This window comes from Polypterus senegalus, chromosome 5 (genome assembly GCF_016835505.1).
Source record: "Polypterus senegalus isolate Bchr_013 chromosome 5, ASM1683550v1, whole genome shotgun sequence".
NCBI classification, from domain to species: domain Eukaryota; kingdom Metazoa; phylum Chordata; class Cladistia; order Polypteriformes; family Polypteridae; genus Polypterus; species Polypterus senegalus.
The window spans coordinates 73,331,977-73,348,192 of NC_053158.1; the positions used below are offsets into that span (position 1 = coordinate 73,331,977).

At 40.1% G+C, this 16,216-nt stretch overlaps 1 protein-coding gene across 2 annotated transcripts in view; it reads left to right on the forward strand.

Moving 5' to 3' along the window:
• Positions 1-16,216, forward strand: part of LOC120530360 (lethal(3)malignant brain tumor-like protein 4) — a 478,825-nt gene that overhangs the window by 330,354 nt on the left and 132,255 nt on the right. For both annotated transcript variants that reach the window (XM_039754804.1, XM_039754805.1), the window contains one exon: positions 4,835-4,908. In XM_039754804.1, the coding sequence (XP_039610738.1) occupies positions 4,835-4,908 (74 nt within the window). The remainder of the gene's footprint in view (positions 1-4,834; positions 4,909-16,216) is intronic.

Here is a 16,216-nt window from a genome sequence, read left to right on the forward strand (position 1 = left end):
CCGAGATCAGGGCGAGCAGTGTCAACACCATTCACAAGATCAAGACCAAATCTCGAGATGTAAAACACTGGTATTTACTTTCATGCTTCAGTACTCCACATTAATTATCTTCTCTGACTAAAATATGACTGGTAGTTTCACATCCCCTTTTATAGTATGTGGGACAGTGCAAAATTTTGAATCAGTCATATACATGTGCCTATACAATCACAATGCTGCAGACCTTCATTGGTTGGTAAAGCCACCTGACCCATCTAGCCACAGTCACCAGCATTTGAGGAGTTCTATGGTGCACTCCAGACATTATTTTTTCACATTTCCTCTGCACTTTGGGTTCAGTGCAAGGCATAATGTACCAGCATCTGTGTAGGTAGCCACTGTCACCTGGTATATTTAATGACATGATTGCTATTAAAATTAACAGTATAGATCATATGAAAAACTGAGGGTTCATCCAGTCGCCTTACCAACATATCAGCCATCATATACAGCACTTTTTGCAAGTTGTCTTCCAACACTACTTTGCCTCAAAATAAATTAACTATGGGTTCTCCCAGGCTACTATACCACAGTGTTTGTTAGTCTTATCTTGGTACCACACATGACTTGTGCATTAATGTAAAGTAACTGCTTATGATTAACAAAATGTGACAGCTTGGGCTTGATAGACTCAGTGGTGTTCTCTCATTTGTCAATTTTCTTATGTTCTTATATGCTGTTTTATTCTCACTGGCTACCTTTTTTTTTACAATTAGAGTACTGTCAATTGCCACAATTACATTCTGCAAACCAGCCACTGTTGCAGGTTTCCTTTTTGCGATGACATGTACAACCAAACCATACAGAAAATAATATAGCGCCTCATCAGTTAATTCAAGGTTTATAGCATAATGGGCAAGATTGAGCTGAAGCTTGGCTGAGATATTTCTGACCTGTCGGCCAGTTCAACAGTGCCTGTTGCCAGGACATCAGCCATTGTTAAAACCTGGATAAGAACTGATGTAGTCCAATTTCATGCAGCCTGTCTTTCAGCACATAGTTCCAAAAGAATGGCTCCTAAAAGTCTAAATCAGCTTAAAACCACGCATCATCATGGGCAAAAAATATCTGACCTGTCTCTAAAATCTTGTTCCCGTCATGTATGACTATTTGCATAGTCTTTATGTAGTGCCAAACAAGCCATGTTGCGTCAAAATATTAGGCCATGAATAGGCTTTAGGGAATTATATTGATAGTTTTCTTTATGCCAGGAGGGAAGCCGCTTGAGTTTTTACTACACTTTGGTTTGTAATCCTGAGAAGTGACAAGAGGTAACCAAATAAACTCTCAAAAGGACCAAAAAGTTCTGCAGTGTAAAAATGTAGCATTGGCCCTCTTAAAAGGGATCTATAAAAAAGGCAACTTAACACATATTGTTTTTATCACTTTAACCCCAAAACTGACATTAAGACTTGTTAGATTTGGAGACAAATGTGTCAGTTTTATGATTAAACTTTTTAATGGGGTTACATAAAATGTCAATTGCGTTTGTTCAGTGTTTAATGACCAAGCAATGTTCCACACAGCAGCATTTCCGAAACTCTGGACTTACAATGCAGCAAACTTTGACATCTTTTCACTTAAAAAAATAATGAAACAATTAACCAGTCCTTATCGTAATTCAAAATCAAATTTAAACAAGATATATTTTGTTTATAGCATAGTTGTAACTTCGAAAAGTAATAAAATTTGTTTTGTAAAAGTCTTCAAGTTATATTTTAAGTCACTTCAATAAAAGTTCTGCATCTTCCAGTAAGGTTCTGCTCCTTCCTTCTGTACCATTAATGAACCAGTAATTTCAGTGCTCTGTGATTAGCTCTAAAGAGGAGATGCATCAGTCTTCCATAAGAGAAGTGACTCCATGAGTCACTCTGTCAGCAGTGCAATTGTTGGGTCACATATCCCTGTTACTGTCATAGAAGAATTTGACACAGGTTATTACAGCCTATGGGGATATCATTTAATTTTACTCCAGACTATAACTGATCAACTCCTGTACAAGTAAGTTTGCCATTTGAGATGTGTTGGAAGACTGATTTTTGTTGTGGCCTATTATACAAAAAAATATTATGCTTTAAAATATCACCTTGGAAAGTACAGTATAATTTATTAACATTGGCATGTTGTGCCCTTACGGTTTCCTCCCACAGTCCAAAGACATGCCGGTTAGGTGGATTGGCGATTCTAAATTGGCCCTAGTGTGTGTGCTTGGTGTGTGGGTGTGTTTGTGTGTGTCCTGCGGTGGGTTGGCACCCTGCCCAGGATTGGTTCCTACCTTGTGCCCTGTGTTGGCTGGGATTGGCTCCAGCAGACCCCCGTGACCCTGTGTTCGGATTCAGCGGGTTGGAAGATGGATGGATGTATGGATGGATGTTGTGGCCTTGTCACACTGCCCAGCTTATATTGTGTTTTTTTTATAAAACCAAAAGCATCAGTATTTAATGATTGGTAATAGGAAACTTTAATGCTAATCCTAGCAACACAGGCTAAACTTTAGTAGTTCTCGCTCATTTGATTTAAGGCCAAAGAATTGCTGAATTAACAAAGCTACTTGCTTCCTGAACACTAAGTCATCGATTTGTGCTTTTGTACATTAAATTAAGTACATGACTATCAATGATGAGGACACCCTGTAAGCAAATTAAAAACTCCAGGAATTGTGGAAGAACAGTGTTTGCTTATTTAGTTAATAATGGTGATGCCCCACCACCAATAATAACCTCGTTAGCCGGCGATGTTTAAGGGAATGTCTAAGGTGATGATTGATCAACCTGTTAATTTTACACATCACTCAACTCTACTTCAGTAGGGTATTTTCAATCAGCAAATGATCAAGCAAAGCAACTTGAAGAGAGAGATACAGATATGTAGAGAAATGTTCAGAGAATCAGCAAGGAATTGTTTCTTTTGTGTGTATTTTGCTTATTACTTTAATACCTGTCACTTGTGTAGTAAATCAATCTTGTTATATTACTTTGGTCTTCATTATTTTTTTTGTATTTTTTTTATTTGTTCATTTTGTAAGAGCCCCCCAATTGTTCTCCGTCCCTGCCACCCACCCCACTTAGTTAAAATATATTCTTTCAATCTTTGAAGTTGAGTGAGAAATGTATAATTCTTGATGGTAGTGATCCATATCCATTCTAGCAAACCTACCACAGAATGTAGAAGGAGAAATCAATTTTGTTATGGTTTTACCACAGTTCTACTGGTTTGAAATTTGTATTTTGACAAGACCTGAAAGTGGTTGCTTGTAGAAGAAACCTGAACAAATATGGACCAGGTGAAGCAGTTATGTAAAACAAATAATGGACAGAAATTCTTTAATGAGAGACAAATTAAGAACTGTAGGAAATGTTGGATTGTTGTCATAACTAATAAGAGATATGTCTTCAGATGTAAGAATGAATTTATATCATTTATAAAATAAACTGCTTGTTTTGATTGAACAACCCTTTTATGTGAAAATGTGATATTTAGCCAAATACAATAAAAGATGACATTTTCAGTCAGGCCTGTGCTTTGCTATTTTTTCTTACCAGAAAAATGTGGTTAGATTTTTTGCTATACCATATCTTTCATATCTTTGGTTTTGTTGCACATTTTGTGTAAATCAGAATCATAAGTGGTGAAGTGAGGTGTGATTATCATCAAATGCATGTAAGACAGTAGTAACTTTGTAACTGTATAATTTCATGTAGAACTAACATATGCAAATTAAGACATTATGCCAACGTTAGTAGAGATAAAATGACCAGTCTATTGAACCAGCCCCATTTCTTACAGGTTCATGAAGCACTAGAGCCTATATCTGTAGCATCTGATATAAGACAAGAATTGACCCTGGATGACCCAAGTTCATCACAGAGCACACAGCCCAAAGAGACATATGCACTCGCTCAAAGTAGCGCATTTTTTTTTTTCTAACATGCATATTATTATAGTGTGGGATATCTCAAGAACTGTGTAACTCCACACAGATTCCTGGAGCTGTAAGGTAGTAGCTTTAGCCAATGTTCTTCCATGATGCCCTTTAAGAGAGTGTTTTATGTGCAATTCTATTGTATTTTGCTAAGTTAGTGAATTTTTCTTTTCTGCGTGTTTCAGTTACCTGTACGATGGACCGGTCCTTCTTCCACAGCTGGTACGTTCCTCATCCCAAGTACTACTGGGATAAATTCCGGCCAGCTTCAATCCTTCAATTTAATTAAACAGTTTCAAAAACTAATAGTTGAATGTTTCAGCCACTTTCAACTATAGTCAGAGAAGCATGTCATGCAGGGTAGACTTTCGAGAGTTATGATGGTCCTGAAAACAGTGTGATAATTCTCATTTATATTATCCTCTTCAATATGATTTTGCAAATCACTCCATATCAGGATTATTTTGGATTCATAAGTGTACTGTTCATGCAGAATGTGTCTCCTGTTGTCTAGTGTATGTGTAAAGTAAACTAATATTGATTTTTTTGTCAGAGCCCCAGTTTACTATAGCAGGGTTAAGTTTGGTCACATATTTTACATTTATGCATTTATGCATTCTTAAATGAACAGTATCTAAGTCATACTGTAGGGATAAATCACAGTCTTTTATTAAAGCAAGTGTTTTTAACATTTCCTGTGTGAAATTCAACTGTTTTCTAATGGGTAACAAAATAATGCAGTTAGCTGTCTTATGCTCGAGTGTTTTCATTGCTCTTCGTTCACTTTACTGCTGCTATAGTGATTTATTTCCAGCTCACAGGATAATCAGACAGAGTGTTTTTTTTTTTTTTTCTCTTCTACTTTCTGCCTAGACTTGCTCAGTCGGAGAAGTACCTGAAAACAAAAGATGAAGAAGATGATATTGACTTGCACAGTCTGCTCAGAGGTAATGAATTCTTTCTTAGTAATTTATTTTTAAATTAAACAGGATGTGTAGTTTTAACAGATAGAAGGTTGAAATTAATGTGAAGCTGCAAATGTGGTCGCTGTTGGATTTTTAAACAATTTTTAAATATGTACATTCGTTCTGCATTGTGCTGAATATGGGACATGCATCTAAGAATGAAGATGATCCCTAAGAGAACTTTAAAAAAGATACTATCCTATCAGGTTCAAGATTAATTAATTCAGATTATGATAATAATTTCTAAAAGGCTTTTTTGCATCCTTTAACTTTGTCAAATAATGGTGCCATATCCCCTGTTCAGACTGTAACAGAGTCACAATTGTACACATGTGCACTGCAGTGGAACAGGTGCCAAGCTTAACCAAGAGTGTATTACCAACCAATACATAAAATAAGGGCCTGTTTATTTATATCTGGTCAGGGTTGAAGAATCAGAAACAGTAAAAAGAAAGTTCGGCACTCACTGTGAACTAAACTAACAAACCAAACATTACATTTTCATAGCCAAGGGGAACTTTTTGTTTTCAAAATATGAGCTCTTTTGTAACATGAGATATGCATTCAGATTTTTCTTCTGTCTGCCAGTTTAGATTAGGATAAATTGTTGGACACTTTGAAGTCCTAAACTGAATTGAATACCTTTATTTATGTACTTTGCACATAATTCATCTAGTAATTACACATGTTATTATTGGTGATTACATGTAAAAATGTAGCTTATCAGACACATTAGAATTTATGTGCAAGTTAACTGAATGAATGGGATAAATTAGCATTTTTGTCATTAACCCCTCTACCCAACCTGTTGTAATCGCTACATCACCTCATTATTGCATGTCTAAGCATGCATTTTGAATAATACAGTTAGTCATTAATATAAAGTCGCATTTTAAAGTGACTGATTTGATACTCTCATTTTATTAATTTACATGTCAAATGGTAAATCACTGAATTGAGTAATATTTTATTGATGATTACATGTAAAAATGTGGTTATTAGGTACATTATTGCACCAGTTTTCCTCACGTTCAGTCCTGGGGTACCCCTCTGGTTGCAGAATTTTATTCCAACCAAGTTTCACTATCTGTGAGTCATTTTATCTTTCTCATTGTTCAATTAGCTCACCTTGTATTCTTCTTCTTTGTTCTGCATTCAGAAAAGTACAGAAGTGTGAAATGATATTCAGTCTCTTTTGTCATTTTTCCATGAATTTGTTTTTTCTACTGATTTATTTGTTTCCTTATAATTAAACTTAATTATTAGCAGAGCAGACATAAGAGCAAGTAACATTAAATGCTGAAAGCCTGCAGCTCCTTCAGAGACAGACCTCCTAACATGTTGCTAAAATATAATGGCTTAAATGATAAAAACAACTAGAAAGGTACAAAGAAAATCATTATAATAATAATAATGATGAAAATCATAAAAAATGAAAACAAAAACATTAAATTACCTCAATGTTCACAAATACCTGGTGAAGTCTTATAAAATTTTATAAAACTCAGTGTTGTAATTTCTGCATTATTCTAGAAAATAATGTCTTAATTAATTAACACAGGAGTCCAGTTAAAAGTAGAATATGGTTGGGATGAAAACCTGCAGCCGCAGTGAGGCCTGGAGTGACAGGGAAAGTACTGCAATACAGTTTCAATTGAAGGGAGCTGAATAAATGGGACAAATTTAAATTTTTTTTCACAGACCCACCTGTTGTAATGACTACTGTACATATTCTGACTATGGCATATCTGAGCATGTATAGTAAATTGTGCACTTTGCTGTCTATATAAATTCATACTGTATAGTGGTTGATTTGATTCTCTAATTAAAGTCACCTTATTTGTGACCTCATTTAATCTTGCACCGCTATTTTAAATAAAGTGTTCAATTGCTTAATTGAAACTATTGGATCATAGTATATAGTGCATTATAGTGTAGGGATAATGTGGTACAGCAGCTAGTGCTGCTTCATCATAGAAATTAGAACTTGTGTTCAATTAAAAAAACTCTCTTAATTGGTTTTATTTTACATTTCCTTTCATAGAAGAAATTTCAAGATTTGTTTAATTATACTTTAAATGTATTTAGCTGTAGTACCGATTATGATTTAGTTAGTTTATATTACACAGCTTATTGTTTACAGGTATTGTAAATTAGTCAAGTAATTTAGTAAATATATTTAAACATTTAATATACAGTATGTATGTATGTATTAAATTTATACTGAATTCAGTTAAATGTGTTTTGTTATCTTTTCTGCCATCCCCAAAAGTACTATGCTTACTGTTTGCTGATACCTGGTAATTACTTGCCATTTATGTTCTAATCTCAAACCTTTGAATTCAGATTCTTAATTATTAATTAGCACCTGGGCATTTGGTCAATCCTATCATTTCTAGAACATTGTTGTAGATCATTGTGCTTTGTTTTGAGGTTTTTTTTTGTTTTTATTTAATTAACTAGCAGAATACCCGCGCTTCGCAGCGGAGAAGTAGTGTGTTAAAGAAGTTATGAAAAAGAAAAGCAAACATTTTAAAAATAACGTAAGATGATTGTTAATGTAAATGTTTTGTCATTGATATGAGTGTTGTTGTCATATCTATCTATTTATATATATATATATATATATATATATATATATATAAAATATATATATATATATATATATATATATATATATATATATATATATATATATATATATAGCATTGGCAGCGAGAAGTAAAAGAAAAGGAAACATTTTAATAATAACGTAACATGATTGACAATGTAATTGTTTTGTAATTGTCATGAGTGTTGCTGGTATATATATATATATATATATATATATATATATATATATATATATATATATATATATATATATACACACATACATATATATACACATACTGTATATATACACACACATATATATACATACTGTATATACAACATATACATATCTACATATATACTGTATATACACATATATATACAAATCTACATATATATATCTACATATATATATTAGGTGGGACTCGATTAAAAAATTAATCCAATTAATTAGAGGCTGTGTAAGAATTAATCTTGATTAATCGTATGTAATCGCACGTAAATTTGCCCCAAATCGCAAATGTTTTTTTTTATTTAAAACGGTTTTAGTGGGCTTACAGAATCAAATAATAGACATGGACATGAATATTGTAAACTGAAGCTGTTTTAATTTCTGAAAAAAGCTTTTAAACTGCATTTGAATTCAAAACAGAAACAAAAATATCATCCCTGGTTAAAATTGGGCAGACTTAAAAATAAAGTGGTAGTTTAAGTACTTTAAGTACATTTTCAGAATAGTATTGTCTTTAAATAATAATAACCAAAATTTCACCATAAAGTGCAGTTTTTCTTCTTAAAAAATAAGTCAGAAACATAAAAGGTAATTTGACCAGCTTACTCTTTAAACTCTGAGTAACATTAGCCAAAATTATTTTGTACATTAGGCTAAAACAGTGTGATCATTGAACATTTTGTAATTAGATGTATTTAGAATTACTAACGGTCACGGAAGTCCAATGATCCCCAGTAAGAGCCACAAAGTCCGCTTTCTGTAATGCATCTAATTTTGCTTGCTTTTCAGTGTGCACAAAACCATGCTTTTATCAAGGCTTCACTCGGGTAGTCGAAATGATCAGTCGTAGGAGCGCTTTATTCCGACTCTAACATTTTTGTAGCTGTGATGTGTGCATCAGTGTAATGGATGTACCAGGAAATCATGCATTGACAAAAGTTCCCGCTTGCTTGGAATTGAAAGTGTGATTAAATGCGTTATTTTTAACGCGTTATGGAGTACATGCATCAAGCTTCTCAACTGTGCTTGTGCTAAGAAAGGGAAAATTTTAAAAATAACGTAACATGATTCTGCGTTAACCTAATATTTTTCATACGTCCCAAACCAAGGAGATGGGAAGGTAAAATGAATCGGTAGCGCTGACATAGTCAGTACATCCCTCTCGAATCGAACCTCGAATGTCGGCGTTAGAGGCTTAAGACTCTACAATTGCGCCACCGCTTGTCTATGCTAAAGTATGTATTGTAGATCGGGCTATAGATATACATTTATATATATACCCGTATCGCAGTGGAGAAGTAGAAGTTATGAAAAGAAAAGGGAACATTTTAAAAATAACGTAACATGATTGTCAATATACAGTAATTGTTTTGTGAGTGTTATTGAATGTTGCTGTCATCAAGGATTTGATTATCATTATTTCTTTCAATCAGGCTCGTATTTGTACGATGTGTTCAAGTTACATTCCGTGTTTGTCAATCGTTGTAAAGATAAGAGGTTTCATTCATCGATTAGTTCCTTACTGCATCAATAAACAGCTCGCCTTCCTTTTTATCTGTGATGTGACAAACTGCATGCACGGGTTTTTTTTTACGCTGTCTTCCTTTAGCGGACATTGACTTTTTCCACCGTGTGCTTTGTTTCCACAGTAGCTGCATTTATGAATATGCTTATCAGACGCTTCATATTTTTGCTGCCTTTTCAATTGTGTAATTCGGTTTTGTTCAGCTCTTTGGAACTGTTGCTTTTATCTGTGCACTGCATCAGTTCACGTGAGCCACTCGGTGTACTTGCATCGAAGGTTCCCAGCTGTGCTGGTGCCATCTCGTGCTATGTCCATAGCTTTATTTAATGTTACCTTAGTCCTGGCACTTAAAACTTTCTCTGGCAGTTTCGCTGAGTTTGTGTCAAACACCACCCTGACCATCTCATCTTCCTCTCCATAAGCACAGTCCTTCACCCGTGAATATTTACCCGTGGCAGTTTGCTATTGGATTGCCGCTGACGGATGGCCTTATATGGGCAGGCACTAAATTACAAACGCCAGCGGCAGCCTGTCTATGAACTTAATTTAAAGTGTAGGTTTACATCGTGCTTTGTTTCCGAAGTAGCAGAACTCACTTCTTATTGTTTCGCTGCCTTCTCAATTATATAATGCATGTTTTCTTGAGCGCTTTTTTGAGGTCTTCCTGGTTTTCTATGTACTGCGTGATTACGTGGGAGGCGTGATGATGTCACACGAAACTCCGCCCCCACGGCGTTGAAGCTCATCTCCATTACAGTAAATGGAGAAAAACTGCTTCCAGTTATGACCATTACGCGTAGAATTTCGATATAAAACCTGTCCAACTTTTGTAAGGAAGCTGTAAGGAATCAACCTGCCAAATTTCAGCCTTCCACCCACACGGGAAGTTGGAGAATTAGTGATGAGTCAGTGAGTGAGTCAGTGAGTGAGTGAGTGAGTGAGTGAGTGAGTGAGTGAGTGAGTGAGGGCTTTGCCTTTTATTAGTATAGATTAAAAGTAAGTAACATTCCATACAAACAAGTCAAACTTGACAAAACTAAATTCAGTTTAACCCCCACCCATGTGAATGACAGGAAGGCCAATGGCTAGAGTAAAACTTTAAGAGTAGAAAAGAGGGGAGAGAATCCTTTTCTCCAATATAAATGCTTATTCTAAAATTGTATTAATTAGATCCTGCCACCTTTTAAAGAGGTTTTGAACAGATGCTCTAAGTGAGAATTAGTTTTTTTCCCAATTTCAAATAGTATATAACATCAGTTTCCCACTGACTTAAAAGAAGTGGGCTAGGATTGTTCCAGGATTCTTCTTACGTGCTAATAGTGAAGTAAAGGCAATTACAGAATGTTTATCCTTCTATACTTTAAGCCTATCTAGGAGTACACCAAATACAGCTGTTAATTGATTAGGAGGGATTATGAAACAAATGCTGTCTGAAAGGCATTTAAAAATTTTGGTCAAGATTGATGTTAATTTGGTGCACACCCAAAACATATGGCCTGATGAGGCTGGAGTTTGATTGCGATGTTTACTGTTGGGTCTTGCCCTGGAAACATTTTGGACAATTTTAAACAAGCTATATGTGCTTGATTAAAGATTTTAAGTTGTGCATATGGAGCTAGAGTGAAATCTGAGCATGGCTACCTTACACTAATTCTGAAATGTTGATTAAGAGAGCCTCTTCCCATGGTACTCTGGGATTTTAGAAAGGAAAGGACTTTAAAATGTTTCCTTATATAATAGGAATGCTGTCTGAGTCCTCAAGACTGATCAATATTTCTTCCAGGATAGAAGTAGGTGGGAGGTGAGGAAAATTGGGCAGATTTTATTTAGCAAGTATGTTGATGGGAAGCTAAATTTGGAATGTAATTGTCTGATACTACAAATGAAATTGTTCTGTGTATGAAAATTCCAATACTTTTAGTTTTCTTTGCATAGCTTGAGTGGAATATTTGGCCAGTCTAATCTCTTTGCAACCAAAACTGATCCTTGCTTAATAAGTGGGTCTGCAGTAAAAAATGCTCTCTTGGCATTTATACCTGTTAAGTGAGAAAATACTTTGATTCTCTTTAATTTGTGAATAAACCTTTGACATTCCTGCTCAGAAATTTCACTGTTTGGTCATAGACACATTGATTCTGAACTTTTGTTGACATTTTGTAGTCTTAAATTAAGGTAGCACAATATTACATAAGATAGATTTAACCTTAATTTCCACTTTTGCCAGGAGTTATTGCTATAAAGCCTAATGTGTTGGCACTTGCAATTGTAAGGGTTAAAAGGATAGATTAGAAATACAGCAAAACTTTGATTATCCATCACTCAATTAACTGTCAGTCTCCATTAACCTTCAGGGCAAAAAAAAAAACATTGTGCACAGTGTCTACCTATTACTACTGCCGTACAGTACTATTTGAGCTATGCACACTGGGACAACTCTCCCTTTTGCTAGCACGTAGTGTTTTCCCCCACCCCCACATGTCAAGCCACATTTTGAAATCACAGTGTCATTTACATACCTTCAGCTTTAATAGCGTTTCGTAGCTTTTCTGTTTTGTTATAATTAAACTACTATACATTGTTATGACCGATAAACATATGTGTGAGTTGTTGGAACTGTCACAAAAAATTGAAATGATTAAATGTTTACGAAACAGTAAAAGTACTTCAAGTATTGTGTCAATTTACGAACTAGGAAGAATAGCAGTGAACGATATAAAGCATGATGAGGATAAAATTGAAAAACGTGTTGATAATGAAAACCACTAACAGTGTTATTCTGTATTAATATTACTGTTCTTCTGCATTGTAATTTTCTTATTAAATTCTGTTATATGATGTTTTAAATCTGCTAGTCCACACTCTAGGGACTATACTTACAGTCAGACATTGCATTTGATATATATATATATCAAAAAAATATATAAATATATTTAAAATATAGTATATAGATAAAACACAGATATTGTATTTTATATACAGTATATAGATATACTACAGTTTATAAATTTTGAAAATTGATTTGCTTCCAGCCTTTTCTATTGTTTTTGTCTATCAACTGAAAGTCCTTTGACTTTTGTTGTGATCCAACCGTCTTCTTACAGAGTCAGCATACTGAATGTTTTCTTGTTTTGCTGTATCAATTTGTACTACAGCCATCAATTTCACTACTTCTAGTTTGCCTTTGTCAGGGATGCCAGGGGCCATGACCCGGCCGGGACGCCAGGAGGGACCGGAAGAGGGTCAGAGCCCTGCCTGGATCACGTGGGGTTTGCCTTCCGGGTTGCTTTGGGGGCCACGGGTCAAGGGCATGGAAGCCCTTCCCTGTAGGGGCCCGTGGTCACCGCCAGGAGGCCCCAATGCCTTGGGACTTGTTTCCCCAGCACTCCCGCCACACCAGGAAGTGCTGGGGGGAAGACTTTGGAGGATACCCGGAGAGCTGCCGGGAGAACAGCCGGCACTTCCGCCACGCTGGGGCGTGGCTAGAGGAGGAATGCCGGGAACACCTGGGGCTCATCCGGGTCCTGTATAAAAGGGGCCGTCTCCCTTCATTCGAGGCTAGAGTCGGGTGGAAGAAGGACGAGGCAAGAGGAGTTGTGGAGGCGGCCCGAAGACAAGGCATTGTGGCCAGGATTGAGACTGTTTTGGGGTTTGTGCACGTGACTGGGTCTGTGTGACCAATGAACTGGGGTCTTTGTGACCAAATTATTGTAAATATTCTGTATAATAAACGTGTGGTGGTTTGAAAACAAGATGTCCGCCTGTCTGTGCCCGGGTGCCGTTCACATCTGGCGTAGTCGGCAGGATGCTCCGCCTGTTTCAAGGCGGAGACCTGATCAAAAAAATATTGTTGTGGACGGCCCGGTGCAGCAGGGGACTCCACCCACGTACGCGGGTGCTGCGTGCACACAGCCCCGCTGGGTAAGGAACCCCACGGACCGCCAGGGGTCCGCAGGAAGGCCATGTTTCCCTGATGCGGGCAGGTGGCGTGCCTACAACGAGTGCAGCGGTCTCCTACAAGCAGGCCGTTGCTGAAGGCGCCCGGGACCGCATGGCGTCAAGAAAGGCCACGCCGAGGAAGTGTCCTCGGTTTGACGAGTCCGGGAAGGTGAGTTCCCTGCCTAGCGGCAGCCGGCCCATGGGGTCCGGGCGTGTTTTCTCTTTTGCAGGCAGGGACCTCCCGGATCCACGTCGGTGGCAGGCGCATGCTGGTCTGCGGGGCTCCGGCAGCGTGGCGGCAGCCGAGGGCTGTGGAGGAGGAGACGCTGCAGCTCGAAGGCGCTGGCAACAGCAGGGCTGCCGGCAGGCACGCCGCCACCGCAGAAGGGGAGGCAAGATGGCGCGGACCAGAAGTCCCTCCCCTGACAGGCACGCCATTGGGCGGTGTGTCTTGCGGGCCCCGATGACTGCAGAGAGGCGGACCAAGGAATGTCCATCACGGGCAGGGGAGACCCGATTGGGCGGAGGAGAAGGCCCACAGGAAGTGGCGGCGCTGGAGGCTGACAGAAAGGTAGGCTCGCGTCGCTTCACTTCCCGTCTTTGCCGGCTGCTTTGGCGGAGCTGGGGTGTCCCTTCAGCCCGCCGGGCAGCGGTGTTGCAGGTGCTATGTGCCCTCCGGGCTGAGGTGCTGGAACTGGAGAGGAAGGCGCCGCGCGCTGAGAACGTTCAATCAACAGCGGACGGCGCGAGGCTGGAATCTCCAGCCGGAGTGGTACAGCGGTGTCGGTGAGTACAGCCTACTCCTTAAATCATACGGGAGGGTCTGCTGAAAAGGCTGTGATGACAGCGATCAGTTCGAGTAAGCAGCCCTCCGACAGGAGGCGGCGCCGCTGGCTGTATCTTGTGGCGAGGGGAGTCCGTGAGGGCGCTGAATGGACACGGGCTGCTAAGTGCCCGGGTCCTAGCGCCCTCCGCCCGAGTCGGCTGCGGTCTTGCGCCGCACTATAGGGACGCAGACGGGACAGAGCGCCTTTTATTCCATAAGGAGTCTCAAACCGTCATGGCGTCCCAGAGTGAACGGAGGAATAAAGGGCTGGGTGCCGATTCCTCCGATATGAAGGGGACGCAGACGGGACAGGGGCTCGCGTTGGTTATCGGAGTCGCACACCGTCAAGGCGTCCGAGTGAAGGGAGGATTAAGCGGCTGGGTGCCGCTTCCTCCAATATGGTGAGACAGCGTTGCTGGGTGCACGCAGTGCGGCTGGCTGCCCTCTGGGAGAGCAGAGGGAATCCCTGAGGCAGGCAGAGAGAGAGCAGGCGGTGCCGGCGACTCCATCATCGAGAGGACACGGAAGCGCGGAGAGGGTGCCGATCAGGCAAGTGCCGGGTGATTGGAGGGGAACGCTGCCCGTGCATGGCACGAGCTGGGTGCTTTGGCAGCGGTTCTGCCCCTGTGTTCTCTTTGTAGGGACGGACCCGGCGGGCTGAAGGAACCCTTGGCGGAACAGCCCTCTGATGTCGGGCCGTCAGCGGAATGTTCTCTCTGCCGTGCGCAGCTGCGCTCACAGCTGGAGGAGCCTACGGGGAACAGTGGCTCGGACCAAAGGGGCGCTGGAGGTCTCGGAGGGGTGCCGATCGAGGAGGCCCCGGGGTGTCGGTAAAAGGGGGGAGCACAACCTGTGCGAGGCACAGGGATGCACCAAGGGCTGGTGCTCGGATTGTGTCTCCGCCCCTGTCCCTGCTAGGAGTGCGGGGCCGGACCCCGGCTATCCTCGAGTGGGGCCCGTTTCGGGGGTCTGCTGCCCTCGGGACAGGTCGCTCTTGCCCACGAGTGGTCTTCGCTGGCTGTGGGGCACTGTCAGGGATGCCAGGGGCCATGACCCGGCCGGGACGCCAGGAGGGGCGGAAGAGGGTCAGAGCCCTGCCTGGATCACGGGGTTTGCCTTCCGGGTTGCTTTGGGGGCCACGGGTCAAGGGCATGGAAGCCCTTCCCTGTAGGGGCCCGTGGTCACCGCCAGGAGGCGCCCCAATGCCTTGGGGACTTGTTTCCCCAGCACTCCCGCCACACCAGGAAGTGCTGGGGAAGACTGGAGGATACCGGAGAGCTGCGGGAGAACAGCCGGCACTTCCGCCACGCTGGGGCGTGGCTAGAGGAGGAATGCCGGGAACACCTGGGGCTCATCCGGGTCCTGTATAAAAGGGGCCGTCTCCCTTCATTCGAGGCTAGAGTCGGGTGGAAGAAGGACGAGGCAAGAGGAGTTGTGGAGGCGGCCCGAAGACAAGGCATTGTGGCCAGGATTGAGACTGTTTTGGGGTTTGTGCACGTGACTGGGTCTGTGTGACCAATGAACTGGGGTCTTTGTGACCAAATTATTGTAAATATTCTGTATAATAAACGTGTGGTGGTTTGAAAACAAGATGTCCGCCTGTCTGTGCCCGGGTGCCGTTCACACCTTTAACAAAGTTTTCTTGTAGCATTTTTCTTTCATGATGGGTACATGCCTCTGTACCTGGGGTGCTTAATAAAGAGATATGGATCTATACTTTCTCCTGCAAAACAGTTCACAAATTAAAGTGTCATGCTCTCCTGTGATGTCTGAATTTGTCATAGTCTGTTTATTAATCAGTGGACACCAGAAGCAGATACAGAAATTTTTAACTGCCAACACTGTGCAGGTGCGTTCTCATTCACAGAGAGAGCTGGTATAACAATCTATGGAAAAACTATGTACTGTAGTTTAAATGTTTTTTTGCCTTGTGTGTGCTTTTATCATGCTCAGAATTGTGCAACACTGTGCACACTACCTAATGAGCCCATTACCTTTTACTACTATGTCATGATAATAAAATACAGTAAAAAGGCAACTAATTTTGTCACCTCAGTAAATAGCCAAATCATAATATAAATTGCACCATATGAGGAAACCCCTGGTCATTTTAGTAGTTACGTTCATATAAAAAGTTATCACACTTTCAAGATTAACCTAATGAAATATACCTAAG